Here is a 24596-nt window from a genome sequence, read left to right as displayed (position 1 = left end):
GTCGTTGAGTAAAAACGTTTAAAAACTTCCAATATCCAAGTGCACGCACCACGCCAACAAAACCTCCCCCTTCGAGTCGCCAAACATCGAAGGACGGAGTGGTCCGAGAAGTCAGAGGCGAGGAAGAGAGCGGAGAAGAGAAAATCGCACTCCCAGCCCCCTAAGCAGAAAATCTAATTTGCGTAGCCCGGCTTCCTAAGGAGGTGCGGATCCACGGACACGAGTACACGGGAGTTTCAATTTACGGAAGGCGAGAGACGGCCACGAGGGATGGAAAGAGATGGGACACGTCTCGACACCGGCTGGTCGTTTCATCCCTTAGCCATCATCTTCGTGCCAAAACCCGTATCTTCCAACCCCGCTAACGGTCTTTCCTCGAGAGCTAAACAAACATCATTACTCCCCGGCCTTTCCCTGTACCGCCACCAGCAGCTCTCGCCTCCCCCTGGCCACTGGCGCTCCACCCCCTCCACGCTGCACGTCTGCAGCAGCAGGCTCCTCGTTGTCCGCGCTGCCAAACCCGCCAATGTACACCGAGCAACGCCGCTCCTGAATACGTAATCCGTCGGTGGTAACATTGATACTTCGTTAGGGGTGAAGTTTCGTGTGGCAGGGAAGGGGAGGATGGAAGGAGAAGTCGATGGACGAAGTTGAGATGATTCGTGGTCTGCAACCACGTCTGCTGGCCGATCAGGTTGATGTTTGTCTTCGCCAGGAAATAAGAAGGCCTGCCCTGAAGTGGGATCTACGAGACTGCGGTGTTTCATTTTGCACAGAGTTTCAGTTATGACTCCTCGAACAAATCGATATCTATCCGCCTATTACAACCACAGCTCTCGATTTCAAGGAAAAATACAGCCTGAAACAACGACACACTCCTCCTAATATCCCCTTTTATCCAATTATCCATACCTCGATTCAAAAAGCAGCCGGTTGATTTAAAATAGATTCTATCCCTTAACGTTTGTTCCGGCTAACCACATTCGTCTGCCACCCTCGAAAAACGTTGTATAAGGAGATACATTTGTTGGCTCTTTAAAGAAGTGCATCTTATTACTCGCGCCCCTGGATAACGAAGGGTTTGGCGCACAAAAGTGAGCCGCCGCGACAGAATATTATTCGGGGCACAAGGATGGAAAAGGAGACGTCGCGAAGCCCTCATTGTGAGCGAGCGACAATCGCGTCGAGTCGCTCGAGCTCGTTCTCAATGGGGGAATTATGGAATTACCGGTGCGGGAATATGACTCGCTACGAGGAATTTCTTGTCTTGACGGAGGGGGATCGTTGATGATTCTGGATCTCGGATATGAGATTTCGGGGATATTGTGAGGAGGACGCAAGTCTGATGGAAGCGTGTCTGTTTTCTAGGGGGTAGAAGGAGGCGTGGGATTATTCGACGATATCGTTTAGTCATAGGATTATTCATAGTTTTGAGGGGGATTCGAGACAAGGAATCTCTTATAAGTGTATCAGATTTTTAGATCTAGTTAATTTTGAAAGATTTGTATCGAAGCTCCTATCGTTTAAAATGATTTTCCTTTTAACCTGTCCTCGATATTGCGATTTAAACATAATTTTACAACATCGATATCTTTCCTCCGCTATTAAATCCACGTCCTTCCCAATCTATCACTTCGTGATAGAACCCATGCGACAGAGATCGAGTCATGAAAGATTAATACTATATATTAAATTTCTCAAAAATTCTTCACTTTCAAATCAACATCCACCTCGATGAAACGAATTCTTTATTCAACAAAATCTCCCTCCCGATTAATCAACAAAAACGATCGAATTTAATTGAAAAGTAAAATTGGTTAAAATTTTGAGCAAAGTTACTTCATAACCTTACTTAAAACGTTTAAAATTTATTCATACTTATAGCTGATCCACTCGCCCATCTACTACAACAGCTTTGAGCAATATAACTAGCCGTAACTAACCTTATTCTCAACTACTAACCGTTAAAATTTTATCCGGTACGAAAACACCACCACATCGTAATGATCATCTCCATAAATTCTACTGAACGTTCGATCAGGGCCGAGTGTTCATCCTGCCAAGGATGATCTTCGCAAGTGTTCCACGAACCCGCGCAACCGAGCCGGTACAAGCGGCAACCTGCTAGCCAATTAATTAACTTAACGATCTACAGCGGCACGCTTTAACGTCCCATAACTCGGATCGGCCGTTTCCCTTGAAAGAGGTGCGCGCTTATCGGGCCGATCACGAAGAGTTTCGATAATCGGAAGACTCGGGGTCGACGACTCTCGAAACCCTTCCACGATGTTATCGTACGTGGAGGAGGAAGCACTGCTCTGAGGAGAAACAGAGAGGTGCAGCAGAAATGCCATCAGATTTCGCCCGGTTCAATCGGTTTACCTCCCATTGTGCTTCCAGTTCCTCGCTTTCGGATTACCGAGAGTCGACCACCGCGTGCACACACACATGAACACGAGTGTAAGTGTACGTACGAGGGCCAGGTGAAAGGATCGATGCGTTCCTCGCCTCTGATCTTCCTGAGTTCGGAGGATTATTCGTTACATCGGATCCCTTGACAATGGACACGTGGCCACGTCACTACGAAAATTTACACGCCATCGATGATTGCACGGCGTGAAAACGACGAGCAGAGATTATGGTATACAGTTTCTTGGAAGCGAGATAAGGAGTGTCAGAGATATTTCAAAATTGAATTAAATATGCTTGCATAGAGGGAGGCATGATGTTTGATGAAAGTTGGGTTTATAATAACAATGAAGATTGTAATGTGTTTGAAAACATGCAAAAAGAGAGAGAGAAAATATCTATATTTTAAAAAACTTTTTTAAATTTAAATTTTATTTTAAAAATCTAGTAATTTAATTTACCTTCTCTTAAACATTTAAAAAATCAATTATTCGTCCGAACGTTTATTTCATAATGAAGTCGTATTTAAATTTATTTTAAATTGTGATTAAAAATATTGATCTCTTAAGTTATGTATTTGTTACGAGCAATTTGTTTCCACGCAATGATAAATTCGCGTTATAAAAATTTTTACATATTATTTAATTCATGCCATTGTGTTGAATGCATCTTCAATGAATCGCAACGCTCGAGAGGTTACACGTGTTACGTGCGAACAGTAGAATTCAAAAAATTGTGTCAAGGTTGAAATTTGTTTCAGACTTTTTTTTTTATGCAATTTTTCATTCGCGTATTTAACAAATTTTGCTTTAAATAAAAAACAAATTGCGTACTCTTGAATTATTAATAAAAATACAGATGAGCAAGGGTGACAAGATCAAAGTTTGTGAAAATTAGGTTTGATTTATATTCGTTCAGAGAATTACATTATCATACGTTATGTTGACAAAATGTAGCTCGAAATAAAACGAGCTATTTTTACATTAAATTTTAATAAAGATACAAAAATATGCATACAAGCGATGGAACCTGGTGAAGAAGTGGTGTCAAGGATAAAACTTATCAAAATTCAGATTTATCACGTACAATTTTTCGATTTTCGACTTTTTTCCTCAAAATATAATTATTATTCGGGGTAACGTTAATAAAATTAACATCCTTCTTTTTTTATAATTCATAATTATAATTACAATTTTAATAATACACTTCTCACTTTAACAATTTAAATTAAAATTAACCGAATACAATAAAAACGAACATTCCTTTATATTCAATTTATATATATATATATAATATCATTACACGAGTAAATTGGTTTCATTCTTCTTCCCAAACTTGACAGGACTCCTCAAAAAAACTGTTCTAAAAATTACGACTCAAAGTTATTAAAAGCATCGATAAAACTGTTCGAGTGCCGTTTGAAAATGGGCCGTCAATTAAAAAGTATCAAACGACGGCGAACGACGAATTGCCGATAATTGAGGGATAAAACGGAGGGGTGGCGACCGACTCGCCAAGGTTTTCACGATCCCTGCGCAACCAGTAACTATTAATTTCCCGTAAAATTACAGGGCGATCGACGTCACCGCGTCGTTGAGCCACGAGGCCAGCAGCCACTTCTCCCTCCTCCTCCTCCTCCTTCTCCTTCGTGGATCCTTAACGCCGATATCCGAGCCATAATCGAGCCGTGGAGGATCGGCTTAATTCGTCGCTAACTCGATACATCGACGGGGCTTGTCAACAAGTCGGCCAAGCCATCATTTAATTATGTAACAAGGCGAACCGTAATTCACGGCCCTTCGTTTCCCGGCTACCCGATTCTCTGATACGAGACGAAGACGCTCCTCTCGAGATAATGGATCGGGTTAGATATCGAGGAGATATCGAATTAGCTCCATCCCTTCGTCGGGAAAATGCATTTGTGCAATAAAAAGTGGAGCGGGAGAAGCGTTCTTTTTAAATTTGTCTCTTCGTGATAATCTTCAATCTATCGATCAAAAGTACCCTGTTTTTGTAACGATTCTCGTAAAGTTACATTTCATATTCCTCGAATATACTTGGTGAAATGAAATAAAATAAAGAAGGAAATAAGGGCAACGTGACGCAAGTTAAACACGGCGCGCAAAGACGAAGAAGAGAGGAAAAACAGGGGTACTCCTTTAAATGGTCCTTGACGTAACTACGCTGCTCGGTTACGCGAGCGAAGAGATATTGCGTTCGTGTGTTGTACTCGACGAGGCGGCGTGTTCCCCGTGGATGCTCGAGGATCGTGCCGCCTGAATATTCAATAGCCTTTCCGAGTTACACATTGTCCACGAGTGTTGGTGAAACGCGACCCCCGTACACGCGTGTGTACACGCCGGCTCGGCTGTTGCGAGCTCACCTGCATAAATAGGTATCGACAGAAACGTGGCTTTCGTGTTCCGGTCATTTCATACCGATCTGGGTCACGCGAAAATGCGTGTTTCGATCATCGATGGTATGTACGGATCGTCGAATAATTTTGGGGGGGATGGAAACGAAGGTTTGAAATCGAGACTTGAGGCGAAAGGGTAATTGAATTTAGAGAAAATGAGTGGATAATTGAAAATGGATTTTCACTTTCTTCTCTCTTTCGGGGGAATTTACTTCGGGATTTTTATTTTGAAATATTTGATATATTTTTCCCTTTGTGCGGATATTAAGTAAAAGATATTTAAGGGAGCATGACTTGGTTATCTATCTCGAAAGATATTGTGATATAAAAAATTGAGAAAGTGAGGTAATTGGGTTAAGAGATGAATATAAGGTGAGATGGAAGTATTTGAATAAATCTTAATTAGTTTTCAAGAATAATAATATAACGAGAATTTAATTATATATCAGCTTCTGTTTTTACTCTTTTAATTCTAATTATAAATTCCATTCTGGAATATTCTGATTCTTAATTCATTAGTACGTGTAATTTCAGAATTAACTATCCATGTAAATCTGATGTAAATCAGAAATTTGGATAGACAAAACGAAAAAGTGTAAGCTTTCTTTCGATTTCTTAGTAAATTACATCTGCTTAAACTCGTCGAATTTATAATTTCAAAATTGAGATGAAAATTTAATTTGTCATAGGATAATTGTCATAGAATTAAATTTATAACATTATATGATATTCTTTTAAGAAGAAAATATGAAACGATTATTGTGAAAATTGTTATTCGATCAAATGAAAATTGAATGGGAATTTGAAGATATATTCTTCAAAGAACTCGATACGTTTGAGAGACAATAATCCTATAAGAAACAGCATTTAATTAATATAAATTTAAACACGGTCGCCGCCGAAATATCTTCAAAGAGAATAAAATTAAATTTGCCGAGCTGGATCTATTCGAAAATCAGTTTATGTTATTCGCCTTGTACACAACGAATGTGTTTAATTATTAACATACAGGAAATTCGTGATGTAAATTAACAGAGAATGTCACGGATGTAATCGTTTCTACATTTATTCTACAGCCATTTGTATCTAAGCGGAGCATTCGAGCATTTAACTGGTTAGATAAATTTCGACGATACAAATAGATTTAATTGAATTATTAGATTTCCAACAATTAATTTCGGTTTAATGGTTTAATAGATATCGTTTAACGTGTAATTTAACGCGTTTTTTTTTTCGATGTAAATTTTATTAGTCGAAAATTTTCTACTTAATGATAATTATCAAAAATACGCAAAAATATTCTTTAATACGAGTTTTATAAATTAAATGCGTTCGATTTTAAATTTACTCGCAATTATCAAAAATATTGGAAAATTGTAACGTTATTAATTATATTTTCTCATTTTCCATATTTTAATACACACGATAAAAATTGTAACAAATATAAATAATTCATTCACGGAATAATATAATACGTATAAATCAAAGATGTAGAGCAAATTATCTTTATGTTCTATATATTGAATAGAGTTCAAGGTAATAAATAAAATTGCAAATCGAGAGAGCTCAATCCCAATATTTCTCTTGACTTTGTTCAGAAACTGGGAATAGAAATTAAATCGAACCGGACTAACGAAGCGGATGGTTCCGAAACGGCCTTGAACTTTTGCCCTAATTCGATAGTTACACAGATATGTTTTGGAACGAAGCTAAAGCTACGTAATATTTGTGAAATCTGAATTAGCAATTAATAACAAATAATTATATTCTCTATTATACCACAATAATCATTCATGGAATAATGATAATTTTATTCGAGTAACAAGTATATAAAAAAAAAACTTGAAAATTTTGCTATAAAAATAAAGAAAATTGAAAATTAACAATTTATAGTATCGAATAATTTCTATACAAGTTTATTACGTTTGTTTTTTAACACTTCCCGACGCATATACGATATTCAATTTCTTCCAATCGCTTTCGAGGCAATTTGAAATTCAAACATTCATATATTCTGCCTTAAAAAAAAAAAAAAAAAAAAAAGAAAAAAAATATACGAGGAACACGATGAAAAAGAAAAGAATTTATTTCGAAAAATATACAAGGAAACTGAAACCGCAGGAGAAATAGACGAAAAAAAAAAAATAAATAAATAAAAATAATAATATCATAGATTCTCCGTGCAGGATATGCATGGAGAATCATAAACGAAAAAATAAAAAAAAAAAAAAAAAAAGAACGAAAAGCAAACTGCCTAGGGAAACAAAAGCGATAAAACGTGAAGTACAAGTGGAACAATAGCGGGGAGTAAAAACGAGCGAAACGAGCGAGAGGAATAAAAGCATGGATTTCGTAGACTTGCGGTTCCGCGAGCCACACTTCGTTTGCTATCGATCGTTCTTTTAATTCGATCGTTGCTAATGAACTGGATTTCGCTGGAAATTCTCCTCGCAGTCGGTCTTCACGAGCTAATAAAATTGTCGGACGGACGTCATCGGGAACGGTGATCGGATCGACGATTCAACTTTGACATTAAAACGTGTTTCGAATTCTCGCCTCCGTTATCTCTTCCTTCCGCGTGAATTCGACCGTGGAATGACATCTTTTGTGTTTCAGACGTTGAAAGGAAATTGTGTCAGAGGGTTTAGTATTGGAAAAGTGAGAAAAGTGTTTCTTTCTTTTTTTTTTTTTTAAATTGTTCATGAAATTGCTTTTCTGTGTTAAATGTATAGATGTATAGATGTATAGACACGGTGTAAGTCTTTCGTTCTTAATGTTATTAACACTTTTTTGTTTTATTTTTTATGTAAATGAAAAGTGAGAAATATATAGAAAGTTTATCGAGTATTCGAAATTTTTAATAGAATTATTCGTTAGATCTAAAATGAAAAGAAAACACTCGATGATAGAGCGACAACCTAAAAAAAGATAGCCTAATTAATCTGATTCAGCGTTCATTAGAAGGAATCAATCTTCACTCTCTTCGCAATACATAATTTTAATTCAGCAAATTGAATACGATAAAAAATATTTCACATCTAATTCGAATTAAAAAAAGTGTATATTTTAAGTTCAGAAATCAATCAATGTAAATGATAATCTCTAAATCTCTTTATCGGTTATAATCAATCAAGAATTATTATTCAAGTAGTATTATTTAATTAACATATCAATAAATCCAAACAAAGAAACGTGACTTACATTGATCGACTCTTTTCGAATCCTTTAAATGCAAAATTTCCACAAGACGGAGAGAGAAGAAAATGAATTAAACAAAATGATTAGCCTTGTTAAAGATTTTCAATTGTTTACACAATTTACAAGCAAAACGAAACACTTACCTGGCACTGCTGTGGTCCCTGTCGGTTGGGCGACGAAGCCTTCGGTCTTGGTTTCTTCACCCCCAACTTTCCAGGATCCCCACCCCCAGGTCTCGATTCCTCGCTGCTACCTGAAACCAAAGAAGAGATCTATGAGCTGCTAACTCCCCCCCCTAACCGATATACATGCAAATCGAAACATGCCACTCAATGAAAATCACACACACACGGGCGCAAGAAACCGCTTCTCCTGGGTTGATCGATGACAAAACTATTGGCTGCACACGTCGAGGGCCGATGTTTCGAGATTCTCGATCGAGAATTTCTTGCGACACCTAGAGATTTCGCCCCCTTATACGTTACATTTTCGATCCAACGTTCGATAAAGCGAGTGTTTCTTCCAAGACTTCGACTTATGGAAGATTGATTGCGCTCCTTTTTTGCGATCGGTGGGATACACTTAATGGCCGATTGGCCCGTCAACGTCGATCGATGAAGAAACGATCCAGGGGCTATCGATCCAGGGGAAAAAATGTCGAACATGTTTTAAGCGTGCAAACTCCCGATATCTTTGAACTAAAAAAGGTTCTCTTCCTTTTCTCCCTACTTTTATCTTGATACTCCTCGATTTTAATCTTTCTCTTCTGTTTAGTTTTCTCAAAAAGAGAAGAATCGATTTTTGAATTTGTTTATAATATTCGTCAAATTGGTATTGAACGCTGAAAAATTGATTTTATTAAAATAAAAAAATTCGTATCAATTTTTAATCTAACTAAACTTAATTTATTTATATTCGAATTCTAAAAGATATAAATATAAATCCTCTCAAAAATCTTTAAATATTCATATAATAAAAATCGAATTGGTCGTATTTTCAAATGAAATCATCAATATATTGACAGCCAATTTTGCATGCAAAATGTATACATATCATATAATTACTATCAATGCCTTGATATTTGGTACATTTGTATTTATTCCATCCGATGAATTAAATTCGATAAAAAAAAAAATCTTTCGATCTCCAATAACGCATCTATTTCCAAGGTAAAGAAAAAAGAGAAATTTAATTCATCAAGCCGCGCGCGTACGCGTATCTCCCCCGTTCGCAAAGAAGAAAACATCCCTCTTCGCGAACAAGGGTTGATTCAGACATGATCGCCAGAAGAATATTTGCATAGAACGGCAACGAACCGCGAGATTCGCGAGTTAAACGCGAGTTTCCCTCGATTGTGTCCGTTTCACGGGCGCCCATTGTGCTCCCTCGACAATAATGACGCGATTCGGCCTCGAAAGGGGGTGGTGGTCCGCCGCGAAGTGGAGTTTGCTCGAAGAAAGGGGAGCGCAAAGTCCGCGCGGACATTTTCAATTATTGCGGACACATCACAAAGAACAAAATGGAGAGGCCTTCCCTGACCGGAGATTGTGCTTGGCAAGCCTCATTTCCGGCCGAGGAGCGGCCCTACTCCTCCGATTTACTTTCAAGGAGAGAGATACGTTTTCCACTCTCTCTCTCTCTCTCTCTCTCTCTCAACTTCTTGGCCGTCGTTGCAACACCTGCGTTCATCTTCCTTCGTATTTGGCCAACTTCCTCTTCCATCCTTATTTCATGGCGAATCTAATTAATGGTTGCGCCGTGGACGACTATTGTGCCGGAATTCTACTAGGCACGGATCGTTCTACTTTATCTTTAGCTGCAGAAAGAGAGAGAGAGAGAGAGAGAGGAAAGATAACTTTTCTTGTGCACAATTTAATTATCGCTGTACAGAAAAATCTAGAGATAAATACATCTTTGGATATACTCGTCGTTTCTTTCTTCTTCTTCTTTTTTTTTTTTTTAAGAAAATAAAACAGAACGAAGCTTGAGACGAAATGAAATAATGGTGATTGACAATAATGGAATAAAGAAATGTTGTTAGCTTAAACAATTCTTGTTTTTCTACGAACTTCACTTCGACCACGGCGTTAAGTTAAATTTGCAATGGATTCCAATAACGATTAGAAAAATACACCTTCTGATCAATGCATATTCGTATGCCACTCGAACCCAAACGTACACCCTCGAGGTAAGTTCAAAGCACACGCGTTCCACCCAGTGAAAAACTTTTTTCCGGGAGTGATGGCGGAAGTAAACAAGTCGCTCTTCATCACCTTCGACGCATTATTTACCACGGAGCCATACCACGAGATAAATGTGTACGTAGCGAACTCTAATAATTTCGTCTTCTTGGGAAGGAAGCCTCCACCCGCTCGAAGTAGGGGCGACGTCTGGTGTGACGTCGAATCCACCGTTAATAGATTCCTCTTTCCTCGCGGCCCAGCCAACGGTTTCATCCGGGCCGCAATTTAATAAATCAACGGCCCTGTCTTTGATGCGGCGCATACCGAGCGAATTTGATAAACGAGCCGCGCCTCGCGTCCTCCGCGAGTAATTCGCTCGGCCGAGGCTGAATTCGCCGCCGACGCCGCGGAATTTTCATCCCCCTTCCAACCTCAATTATAGTTCGTTTGGGCGAGGCGGGGAACAACTTTCGATCGTTGATAGACGTATGAATTCGCGCGTCTGATTGATGGTTTGGAGAACAATAAGATATTTCTATGCGCACATTTCTATGCAGAAATTACGTAAAAAGTAATTTGAAGTTTTAATTTTCCCTCATCTCCCAATTCGAACGAAATCATCAACATTAACGAAGTTAAATTTGTTCATCGTCTCCGATTTTCCATCGAATTCCGTCGATTTCTTCGAGGAGCCGGCATTTAATTCGTCGAGCAATTTGGCAGGGAGGATCGCGCGAACATAACGCCTCCATGATCGTCGGGTTTAACGTGTGCACGCGTAAACCGGGCGTGGAAGGTGTCAGCCGCATCCACGGTGGCGGTGGGATGCGTTTGTAATTCCATTTACCACGTAAGTGGATGCTGCAACGCGCAGACAGCATGCTTAATAAAGTGTACTTAACCGAGTGCGCGAGCAGAGGCTGGTACGCGACCTCGTCGCGATTGCATTCGCTCTTCACGGTGTACACCCGAGGCGGAGTTTCCTCTCCGTGTCTCAGAAAGGTGGAGGCGTCGCCACCACCACGAGTAATAATGTAATTGCGTCGCCGATCGTGGCAAACACGACTCTCCACCCGCAACTCCCATGTGACGTTATGAACGTTCCTTCAGGGAGGATTTCATTAGGATTTAGAAGGCTCACGTCTTTGGTTAAAGGAAAAATGGCTGGTCCAATCGAAGATATCCATTTAACCTTCGATGGAAGATTCAAAATCGATCGTTTTTAATAACACAAGATTTACGATTCTCTTGTTAAAAATTCGAGCTTACAAATTCGGGCTCGCGAATCCACTGTATTCTAGAGAGAGACCAGAGAAGAAAGAAAGAAGGGGAGGAGAAAAAAGAATCAATGTTCCAAAAACTGGTACCACGTGTTTTCACCGTTAACCGCACGGTGGAGCTGGGCCGTAATTTGGGGCATCTATCTTTTAATTGCTGTTCTTCGTTCCATTGCACCGTTAAAAGTTTAACGAGGGGGGCCGCGATGCATTTTAATGGCCGCCGGACCAGCGTTCGTCGCCCTGGGACCGTTAATTGGTAACGATATTCGAGCGACTGTAATACATTCGCGATTTCGTCGTCCCTCGGCGTTGTTTGGCCGCTCGCGTTTCGTCCCCCCGGGCTTACCTCTGTCTCAGAAAGCGTCACTCCTCCGCTCCCCTTGCATAATTGCATCGCTAATTTTACTAGACAAATACACGGTTTCGTGGCCACGTGTACTTAACAGGCCACCGAGGACGCGGCAATTGTACAACAGCTCAAAAACCGTTTAATATTCATACGGGCGGGTAACTCGGTGGCCGTTGCGATCAACTTGCCAGGATATCTCTTGCCGGGATAGAATATGCTCCGAGATGCTTCAGAGATGGCCCCGTATTAATCTGCGTATTCCACGATACGCGTATTAAGACGCTTTAATTTTATTATTAATATTATACGAGAACGTGTAATGTAATAATTATTGCGTGTTGTTAATTTGTATATTTAAACAACATTATAGAGAAAGTTCCAAAATTGGAATATTGATTAATATCGTTTAGACTTGAGATGTTTAAAATTCGTGACTTGTTGAATTAGACAATGCGAATTTTTATTCGATAAGAGAACAATAATTCCCAATATTCGTCACCACATCGTTCGCGAAAGAAGGGTTAATTAAAGAGGAGGAGCGAGAAAAAGTTGTATTTTCCTCGCCGCGGTCTTAATTATCCGGCTCTTCGAACATTTTACAGCCGATGCAAAACACCGTGGTCGTCCACGCCGGTATGCGACGACAATTTTTCACGTGTTCTACCGCATTAAGCCGCGACCTGCAAAAATGCGGGAACGCTGAAAATGCGCCAACCCTCTCCCCACTCCCGTGCAGCGGTCGAAATAAATAATGCATGAGAAATAATTGTCGGTGGTGGCCAGCGAAGGCTTCATTTGTCGTTTTCAAGTTTGTTTACGAATCCCAGGCGACAAAGGAGCGTGGACGAAATTGCCCCCATTCACGAATCTAATTTCCTCGTCTTCTTCTTTTTTTTTTTTCTTCGCTTTCGTTTGAAAAATTATTAACACTTTCCTTCCGTTGAAATTGACGACGAATCTTTTTCGATTGGAATTTCAGATTTTTCTTTTCGAATAAATTATGAGAATACACGAAATTTAGAAATGAAATGGAAAATTAGTGACGGATTTTCTATTTTTCTTTTCTATTTTTGTGTATTTTTTATATACTTTCATTTTTAAAAAATGATAAATTTTCTTTTTTAAAAAAATTAATACCTTCTTTTCCAAAATTTTATTTTGTTAATGATATAAATATTTGCATCACATTGAAATCAATAAATCTATCTGAATTTTATATAAAATTATTTAAAGATTAACGCTAAGTTGAACGTAGCTTTTTTTAATTAATCGATTTAATTAAAAAAGGATTGAACAGAAAAAGTTCAATCGATATAGTCGATATATCCAATTAATTATTTATCATTAACTCTTGCAATTCTGTATATTTATTTAACCAATGCAGTGCGGAGATTCTTTCGGTCCAACATCGATTACACGACGCCATCTTTTAAACTGAAAATGTTTCTGTTCAAAACCAATAGATGGTGCTAGGTTACTACACCCCTTTGACATTATCCAACTTTATCGGATCATTTCAAAAAACGTGTATTAAAATCACCAAAACTAACGCTTAAATAAATCTCACGTTACTCTTCTCTCTTGTCATATTTCCGCATTACGTGGACGCATCACGTTTCGAGGGATTAAAAAAACATTGGAAAGATCGTGAAGCAATTTCTAACCTCTAAATTTTGACGATGACGAAACGAACTGCTAAGTGATAGACGGTGGAAAAATAGCGATAGCAGATAGGCAAACTCGACGGGTTATAATATCGATTGAATTTATATCGCAGGAGGAAGAGCTGACAGAAGTCGTAGGAATAAACGGCGGACTTTTGAATAGATTCGTTGAAATTGTATCTGGCTCACGACTCCGCCGCTGAAATCGATTTTGGCTTCAGGGATTTAACATAGCAAGACCAGCCCACTGCAGGGGACCACTGTCCGTCAGTGATCAGATTTAACGATAATGCCAGATAATTAGATTCCACCTCTAATTCCCGTTACCAATCAAGGAATTATCAGCGACTGGTAATTACTGGCCAAAATTACCTATTCTCTACAAATATCTCCATCTCTAGTCGCCTCTTATCTCGGTGCCATTTCTGGTTGCTCATCCTTCCGTGGAACGATTATTAAATTTCGAGAATCGGCCCATTTGTACTTGATTTTCCACGGAGAAAGAATTTTCGAATTTTTACACAAGCATTTTATATGATCCTTTAAGATCGATATTCTTCAATTGAGGAAAACAAAGAGTTTTTAAAGTAAAAACTTGTGATTTGTTGGAATAAAATTTTGAAATTTATCTTGAATATATGTCATTGCATTATTTAATCAAAATCTATTTTTTAATTTTCTCCATAAAAATATTCTCCGGGAAAAAGAATATCGAAATACTTTTTATTACAATTTTTAACATATATCATTATAATTCGATGGAAGAGACATCTGTCGTTTCGTGAGATCAGACGAATCAATAACTAATGGATGTATTTACTTTGCATATATTCATATACACATCAATAATGAGAACAAAATATGAAAATTTGTCTACTTTGAAATTTTGAATTCCAAATTGGTTCAAATTAAAGAAAGAAAAAAAAAATTATGAGTTGTGTTTCTTCTCCTAGTGGAACAAGTCAACGACAACATCGTCGGAGGAGAAAGAAACGTTTGATGCTACGTTCGTTTGATTCAGCCGCGAAAGGTCAACTGATTTTCCAGCTGAAATATGTTTCGAACGTCAAACAGACAGATCTATAAATATCCGGCTTTCCAAATATCGATGATATTTACATTTCGTAGATTTGCACAATACGTGGACAATGAAAACAGCTCCCGTTTATAAATGTATCGCGAGCGAGGAACACGAAGTTTGTGTAACAAACAATATCATTATTGCAAACTTGGAATCACGACGATTGAAAAATCTTTTCACTTCTTTCAACTTCTTCAACTTCGTTCGTTCGGTTGGAAGAAAAAAAAAAAAAAAAATGAACGAAAAATGCGAAAGACGAAAAAAGAATTTTCCAATTTATATCTGATTTTCATTTTGCGATACGCAAGTACAAATATTTTCATCGTTACGTTTTTCGTCCTTATGAAAAATCAATATTTGCCGCGCGAGGATTTATTTTGATTTTTGACATCACATTTGAATACGCTTTAAAGTTTGAAGAATATATTTCGAATAACTCTACAGAGAAGATAGATCGAATTTTTTTCGATCGAGTGTCACTCAGTTTCGATATCGCATAAAGATTCATGATTCCATTTTCAGAGCAAGCTTTCCACTCGAACTGTTTAAAACGATATATACGAAAAACGTTAAACAGCAAAGAGAAAAGTAAATACATATGGAACGGCTTTGCAAATACTTGAAATGAGACCTCGTCGATACTGTAAAATAATCAGTGTGTAATACGTTGGTAAACTTCACTGGTTGGTATCGATTAAACTTCCATAAAACTGTAGGAACGAAGGGGTATGGAGTTGCGGTTTCCTGTACTATGATAAAAAAGAAGAAGAAGAAGAAGAAAAAGAACAGAGGAAGAGGAATGGAATAAAGTCCCCGGTGAATGGATGTCGAAACGCAAAACTTGCGGGAATTTAATCCGTGTGAAAAGTTTCCTGGCGTGAATATACCTGTACCTTTTACGAGAACCCATAAAAGGCTGCAGTGAACCTTAACTGCTGCATAATGAAAACGATGCGTAAACTGTGGAAAGAGGCTGTATACCTACCGGGTCCCTTGACCTGTTTTTCGAACAGAAAAAGCAACCCCTCTTGAACTGTTCCTAAAAAGTATGAACAGATGTGTAAAACGAAACGATTGGACGTAACAGCGTTTCCTTTTACGAAGATATCGATAGGCAGGTCTCTTTTTAATAAAGATATATTTGTTATTGCGTTTTGTTTCGTGTGGATCGTTATTAAAATACTCGATGTTGAGAATTTTTATTTACTATGCAATTCTTTTCTTCTTCTTTTTTTTTTTGTGAAAGAGATTGCAAATAAACGTATTTTTAATATTAATACGCAGATTCAATAGAACAGTTTATTAAAGAATACGATGTTTCGTGAATTATGATATTTTAGATAAGGAATTATCTAGTAAATTATATTGAAATTATATTAAGAATTGGAAATTTGTTTCATATCTTTTGAGAGCAACGTATTCGTTGGATCCAAATTATGGAGCAGGAAATATGCGAAGAGAAGGAATTTTCGATATTTTAATAAACTTTAAAAGTGAAATCTTCTTACAAAATTTAGAATCTATTTTTTTACAAAAAATAATATGAAATAAAGCTTGCTTCATAAATGTAATTTACAATTGAACAACAAATTAATATTCAATTTTAAAATGTCACAAATTTTCTATTATTATTACTTCGTATTATTACGTATAAAATTTGGATGGACAAATTTTTCTCAAATTTCAATCTCTTATTTATCCATCTTTCATTCCTTATTTCAATGGTGGATGAATAACTTTGAAATGACTATCGAATAAATAAATAAAAAGTATGGAATGAATGTTTATTTGAATTCTTTTCAAATATTAATTGTTTTGCTCGTCATACGCAATATCTTTTAAATATTCTTTCCATAACTTTCACGATTTAATAAACTGGATTATAAGTTATACGTATCTACGTATCCAATTGAAATGCGAACAAAACATCGTCGATACGTGTACGCGTGTATGTACGTGAAATGCAATATTCAGAAAGAAGAGAACGGTATAAAGGTTTCAATTGACGAATGTATCTGGCTTGCACGAAGTTTTCCGTAAAATTTGTAATAGAGTGACAAAAAAATCCGGCTATAGAACGCAGATTTTGATTAGCCTACAGAAAGTATCGCGTGTCACTGAAGCCGAAATTAATCATTTCGCGATACACATTGAAAAGAGGAACCTATTCGTATTTTTATAACTGTACGAATCTGATAATGTTCCTGCGAAATAAAAAAAAAAAAGGAACGTGGAAAATATAGATAGAGAAAAATATAGCGTGTACATAAAAGGGAAATTTTTAATTTTTAAAGATCTAAAATTTTAAATATAACATAGCTAGTTCTATATTTCTAAAACTAGTACCATTCAATGATTGCGAATAGCCGCGAGATTTCACAAAGATTAAAAGTAATCACAAGACTTTTAACAAAGATAGATAATATTAAATGTTGGAAATATCGAAGAATGAATCAAAATTCGCCTTTACAATTTTTATAATTTATATTATACGTCATTTCAAATCTTTACTACGTAATAAACGAAGTGTGGAAAAGCAGAATTTATCATTTACAATAACTATTTTCAACAATAACGAAAGAACACGTTCAAAAACAAAAATATAAGAATATCTATCTTTCTATGCAAAAATTTTCATTACAACTTTGTCATACGAGTTATTAACAAAATCACAGAGCACATGAACGTTAAATATATATTGTCTATTTACCAACCAAAATCTTGATCACTTTCTTTCCCCATCATATAAAACTGTTCGCGTCATTATGCTACCAGTTTCCATCCAGATATCGATCATCTCAATCGTCGAGTATCTCCGGCAAACTCCATTCACGATGCATTCTACGCAATTAAACGTATAAAAAGACACGTGGATGGAAGAGTCTCTTCCGACTGTGAATGAATGCACATCAGGTGCACGTGTGTGTTGGAGTACGACTCGAGTAGGAACACGCATATTTCTGAAGTGGGCCATCATCCAGCGCTGCAGATGCACACTGGCTCGCTTAATGCGTGTTGCAAAATACGTGGACGCGGAAAATTCCGCGTACGATATGCATTCCAGCCAGGTATCGCGACGAGAATCTTTCCGTTTCAATGCGGTAATGCGTTTCTAATCTAACAACTCGCCAGACGTTCTCATTTCGTGTCGAAACGATCGTCGCCACGATTCAGACAGGGATTTTTATTCCTGGATCGATGTGGTTTCCTCTCTTGAGAGACCATGTCTTTAAAATTTATCGTAAAGATGATTTTATTGCCAATCATACCTGCACGATTCCATTTGCCATTTTTGAATTTCCCGCGGTCGTGAATTTAGGTTATGTTCGTGCACCGGGATATCGACTTATAATTAATGAAATTAATGATGTTAGTCGGGATTGGATGCGAGTAAATGATAGCCTCGAATCTTTTTCGAATTGTATTTTAAAATGTATGTAGAATTAACGAATGGTTGTATATTTGAGGTTATGTTATTTATATGTTTTGTTGTTTTGAAAATATATACGAGTACGTTCTTTAAAGAAATTCTATGTATCAAATTTAACGATATTTTAAAATTAATATTACTGGCTTAAAAATACTATTCTTTCAAAAATAAATATTCATACGAAATATTTTCATTCTGGATATATAAAAATAAAAGTAAAAGTTCGTATTGATTTTAAGAAAAAGTATATATTCGAGCAATATTCGAGAATAAGGAAAAATGTGCATATATTTATATGTACGCTCTCAAAAAATCGAATAGAGGGTACCGACAAAGATATTCCTTCCACCGGGGTGTTAGCGATGCAATTTAAAAAACAGCTTCCCCATTCAGATCCGCGTTCTTTGTGAACAGACGCGCGAAAACGTATTTTCCGTGCGTTCCTGTGTATTTATCCGTGGCAACCCTTCCTCCTCCTTTTCCTTTTTCCTACGCCAGCCGCTTACTTTTACAGAGAGCGAGTGAGAGAGAGAGAGAGAGAGGCTCGACTTTCTTTTACAAAGAGCACTTATATTTTTAATTCCCCTTTACGTTTTCATCCCTTCCCCCACGTCCTTTCTATCATCACCGCGGCCGCTCTTTCGCGTTTAATTTTTAATCCGCGCTGATTCTCGAACATCCGTGGAACAAAAATTTCAAAGTTTCCCGCTCGAACCTATCCGGCCTTCGCTCTCTTTCGTTCTTTCTCTTTTTCACGACCTGTAAAAATAACCCGCGTGCCCGTGAAAAACACGCATCGAGGGTGAAATAAAAACGAAGGAACGTGAAAGAGGGGAAAAAGGGTGCGTGATATTTTTTTCCACCCCCTCCGTGGAAATGATGAAGACTGTGGTAACGCGATTAAAAGTTTCGTGGGTTATTGTAGCGCGTGATGATTCGTCTTTCAAAGAGAAGGTGTTTAAGTTATTTGGTATAATACAGTTTGCAATTCGAGTTTGATATAAATTGTTAAAATATGGGAGGTGTACGTATATCGAAGATGTCGCTTTATGCAAAATCAACTGTTGATGAAGTTTCTTTAAGTATGATTTCGTAATAGTAGAAGAATTATAATGATTATAAAATGTTTAAATTTCGATTATCCTGTGAAAAATATTCCTAGTTGATTGAACTATTTAGATACTATTTAGATATATTATGTTGAAAATAATATAAGAGGAATAATCAGACACAGTAGGTAGAAATTTGAAATTATTTAAGAAGAAACTGTTTCAAATATTAAATATATCGACTAAAATGAAAAGTATTTTACACTGTCTTAAGGATAAAAATTAATTTCTAAGATTATTTTCTGAAAGAAAAATCTATCTTCGTATTTTTATTCAAGTTAAACACTTGTATTTGCTAATGCTGAAAATAATAGTATTTCTTCTCATCTCGCTATTCCTTCGTGACATTGATAAAAACGGGAAAGCATGAAATTAAATTTTATAACTCGCATCATTTCACGCAGAAAGTAAATATTTTCGAAAACGTTATTTCCACCGGTCGAGCACAAAGCAATCTTGCTACTTCCGCAATGTCGCTTATACAAGCAAACACATCTTCCAGGAAGAAAAATAATATCGGCCGCGATATTCTTCTTTCTCTCGTCTCGACGAAGCAATGGTAAAAAATAAGGGATGAAAGAAGACTTTTCTCAAGTCGAAAATGCGAAACAAGAAAAGCATATCGCGTGGATAATTGAAGAATAAAATTAAAAATGATATAATGCATAATTCGGTGATAGAGTATTTATAGAATACACTTTGTGATTAAATTTGGAATAAAAATTAGAATCGAGATGTAAAATTTCGAAATTTATTTTTTCAGAAATAAAAATAGAATAAATTTGGTATATGGAAATTAAAGTTAAAATAAAAATTAGAATAGATTTCAAGTTGAAAGTTAAATTATGTGATATATATTTTATCACGGAAGATATTCAATAGAGAAGAGGACAATTGAAAATTTTTTTACAATCGAAATTTAATTTATTCAAGTGCCGTATAAATATTATATATTTTCCGAGTAATAAAAATTCGTAAATTTATAATAAATATTACCAATCGATATCGAAATATGAAAGCCAATATTAATTATAATAAAAAATGACAGGGAAAATATTGTGAATATATTTTTAAATATTCGATAAAAGTGAAGCATTCGATGGATATTTATCGTTTCGTTGCACCTTTTGCGGTAACATATATTTCACCCTCTACTACATGGGCCATGGATCGTTGCGTTATACGAAGAATCCTTTTTTCACTTGAGTAAACAACAGAACGTTTATTTGCTCCGATTCAATTTCAAATCGCTGTTTATTTTCAATACACTCCGCCAAAACGGAAAGGTTTGTGCATATAAAAAAGTATCTAAAAATATATCTTCGTCTACGATATGATAATATAAAAATATTTATAAGGTTATGTGATGTTTGTTGCAAATATGGGATAATTATTGCAATCGATGCATCGATGAATTCGAATGAAAAGAATTATCGATAATTTAAGAAGAATAATATAAATTTAATCAATAAATAGAAACGTCTTATTCACGATCGAATAAATTAAAATAATATGAATTCACGAATAATTTAACTTGGAAAAAAGTTGTTGAGATTGGACGATGATAAAATTCGAGGAAAGCTAGAAGAATTCGAAGGTTCAAATAAAACTTCTAAAATTCAAGGAAAGCTTTCAAATCGAATATTCCGGAGAAAACTTCCAAAATTCAAAGAATCAGACTTCAAAGAAAACTTCAATAAAGAAACACTCCCATTTCTACTACTCCCTGAACTAATTCAATCAACGAGATTTTCCAATATCAATCTACGTTTATATTACAAAAGAAAAGATGTTGAAGTTATCGATTAATCGATATCAATAATGAAAATGAAATAATCAAAACGATTGAGGAAAAATTGTAACGACTCGTGTAAAAATTATTTCACCAATCGATCCATGTTAATAATTTACACGTTAATTGCGAATGGAACGAACGAAAACGTCGATTCGTCGTCGACTGGTTGTCAGCCTCAGAGAGTTTCACAACATCTTGTGACTGGATACGTGTTGAAAACCAGCCGGAAGGCCATGTTGTCCAAAACCGCTGGAAGTTTGCCTCGAGTTAAACTCAATACACGTTTATGTTTCTGGCTTTCGAGGATATAACGAATATTTCGAACATAGATTTTAATCCTCCTCTTGTCCTTTGTTTTCCGATATCCTTTCTCTCTTTATTTTCTTTATTTATAAAACATAGCTTGATCGATGAAACATCGAAGTCGAGACATGTACAAGAATATTTTATTATTTTATTATAGAAAAGAAAATCTTCTTTATCTTAAAACTTCAATGGGTTATATATAACGTGACACAAAAAAACAATCATAAAATTACATAAAATATTCCAATCGCTTCCAACTTTTTTCCCCCCTCTTTCATTTTATTTAAACCGAATTCAAAATGGACGAACTTACTCCACGTTGCCAGTATCACGACTAACCCAATTGCTCCCCGCGCAAGAAGCTCCACCAGCCAGTGAATTAAACGCAATCGCGAGTGGTAGACAAGAAACAATCTGAAGTCATAAACGTGTGTTTGTCCCCGTAAAAAGCCACGCTGACGTAGAGGTAAATGGATACGAGGATGGCGCAAAATCGAGGATCGGGGGGGGGTGCAGGGCGGGTCTGGCGATAGATAGTTCGGCTTTTTATCAACCGGCTCTGGAATATATTGCGGGAAGATGGAGAGAATCGTTAACGTCCACTATCGTTCCTTTCCACGGCGCTATCAATCAAGTAGAGGGAAAATAAGTATCAGGGCTTAATTCATCGATGTCGATACCCGGGAAGAGAAGCGAAGCGAGACGATGACGAGAAGATCACGATGAGGAGATGTAGGTAATAGCGGGGTAATTGTAGAGTGAAATTTTTCAAATTGGATTGTTGTTATCCATAATTGGGAAGATATTTACATTTGTCGTAAAGCGAAGTAATATAAATCATGGGTATTTAGAATGACAGTTCAAAGCAAGTGTTTGTACGTGTAATTAAAGGATCGTATTATTTCTATTGGAATCATATTTCTCATTTTTTTCAAATTTTTCTTATAAAGTATAGAAGTTTAATGATCATGAAATTTCGATATTTCGAAACTTTGATATAAACTCTTGCTTATAAATATTACGATCATCATTTCGTTAATGAGAAAATTGAAAAAGAAAGTTGAAAACGGTATGAACAAGTTTGTAAATAAATCATGCCCAGTATAAGAGAAACGGAAAGCATTCACTTAGAAAGATAGATAAGCAATTTACCTTAAAAGATACGAAGATAATTAATTGTTTTCTTAATTGATTCTCTTAAGTGTGTATTTGAGCAGTCTACAGATATAATTAATCATTACGGTTATCAAATCGTAGTTCTGGAAATCCCTTCCAACTACGACGTACCTATATTTAATTTATATCCTCTTCTGTTATAAAATAAAATCTCGTTAATGATGTTGCAAATGAAATAAGCGTTTCCAAAATATTCAAACGTTCTTCTAAGTTCTTTTAAACGATTCGATATACACAATGATTCATTACTCGTCGTGAAATAAATTTAAATTACAAAAATAATAACGGAAACAAATATTGATAATTAACATCGATTAGCATCGATAAGAAATATCAAATAGATAATTTCAAACGTCATAACAATCGAGATAATTAGCGCATCGATAATGGCATTCCATTCATTTCCAGCATTTCAAGGGGGGAAAGAGAGAGGGAAATTTCGTCGATTCGAAAAATACAGCCGAGAGCTGACTTCCTGACAAAGACTCGTGTCTTGATTTAATCCGCGTTCCGTTCCCTAATTAAATTAATTAACATAGAGGGACAATGCGGATGGTCTTTTGTTCCCCCGTTACCTTTGATCAACGATCCCCCTTTGTGGAATCAAACCGGCAATTGTATCTGACGTTTGATATCCAATTTTTGCGCTCCCATTTTTTTTTAGTTAGGCTCCACGCGAAGAAGAAGCTCACCCGATGCCTTTTCTTCCTCCGCGTTTCATTTTCACGAACAATTCCATTTTCCCGCGGCTCTGACGCGCCACCCATTATTAAACAAGGCTATTTGGTATTTTTCCCCTCTTTTTAACATCCAGCGTGGAAGGGACATGATGGAATTCTTTAATTCAATGAATTTGGGACGATTTTTTGTTTTTCGTATCGATTTAATTAGAATAAAAAAAATAAAAAAAATGAGAGAATGAGAAAAAGAATTAAAAATTAATTTTTAGTAAGACTGATTCAGAAAAGTTATTGATTTGATATAAGATTCTTACCCCTTTGTGTTTTATAGATATCATCTTCATCATTTTATTTCATATTTCCAATATGATCAATAATGCATCGATTACTTCAAATAACAGAAAAGAATATATTGCGCAAAAAAGTAAAAAACCAACCCTAGAACATCCTCCTCCTCCTCCTCCCGTGGACGCAAAAGATAGTCGTATAGACCAAGAAGAATTCTCTATTTTCACGATAAAAAGAAAAAAAAAAAAAAAAAAAAGCCTGTTGAGCCGACCATCCGCCACAAACGTCCCCTTTCCACTTCCAAAACCATCAATCCGAAACCCAAGCGTTCGACAAGCACTCCGCTCCGTTGTCATCAAAGCATTTCGATCCCCGCTCTCTCTCTCTCTCTCTCTCTCTCTGTTTCCGCAGAACCCGCCTCGTCTGCGGCACGAGAGAGGATACCTCCTCCTCCCATCGAAACATCCTGTCTCGAGAGTGTGTTTCGATCCGAAGAATCGAACCGAGTAATCGAGAGATCGTAAAGGCAAAAGAAAAAAGGAAGGGGGGGACGAGAGAGAGGGAGGGAGGGAGAAAAGAGATACCGCGCGGGGGCCAATAACGGCATCCTCCCCGTGCCGTTAAAATCGCTTAAACCATCCCCCTTTCGCGGGCTAGATTTATATGGCGAGGGGGCTTAAAAAAGGGAGGAGAGGAAAAAAGAAGAAGAGGGCGAACGAACGAAGGATATATATTCGCAGTCCTCCTCGCGGGGGGTGGCTTTGCTAGGGAAAGGGGAGGGATAGGTTTCGAAAACCTCCCCTTGGGTTGGGCTGGGGGAGAAAGAAAGAAGAGCGGACGAAGAAAGGGAAGAGGGGGAGGGAAACGACAGCGACCACCCCAATTTATAATATTTATCGGCGCTAGCCGATAATGGAATTTCGCCTGGCGCGTTTATGCGCGTGTATATACGGCCGGCCTCTCTTAAATCCTGGATCGGGACGTATGGCCGGCTTCCACCCCTCCCTCGTAATATTCCTCGTAAATATCCGCTACCGATCGTGTGTATATATATATATATTGTATATACATACTTGTGTTTTTTATTTGCTTCGCTTTTTCTTTCTTTCTTCTCTCTCTCTCTCTCTCTCTCTCTCTCTCTCTCTCTCTCTCTCTCTCTTCTTTTTTTTTTCCTTTCGAAGAGGACGTTCGTGAGTAGAAATTGAGATGGAATTCGAGGGAATAAGAGGAGA

General features: G+C 36.9%; 1 protein-coding gene across 5 annotated transcripts in view; it reads right to left on the bottom strand.

Annotated features, from left to right (window-relative positions):
* Positions 1 to 24596, bottom strand: part of LOC100872588 (uncharacterized) — a 607316-nt gene that overhangs the window by 140808 nt on the left and 441912 nt on the right. For all 5 annotated transcript variants that reach the window (XM_012484533.3, XM_086915859.1, XM_086915861.1 and 2 more), the window contains one exon: positions 8167 to 8276. In XM_012484533.3, coding sequence (XP_012339987.3) covers positions 8167 to 8276 — 110 coding nt within the window. The remainder of the gene's footprint in view (positions 1 to 8166; positions 8277 to 24596) is intronic.

This window comes from Apis florea, unplaced genomic scaffold, assembly GCF_048593485.1.
Source record: "Apis florea isolate Af1SG1 unplaced genomic scaffold, ASM4859348v1 contig_3798_pilon, whole genome shotgun sequence".
NCBI classification, from domain to species: Eukaryota; Metazoa; Arthropoda; class Insecta; order Hymenoptera; family Apidae; genus Apis; species Apis florea.
This window is presented reverse-complemented; position numbering and strand designations above follow the sequence as displayed.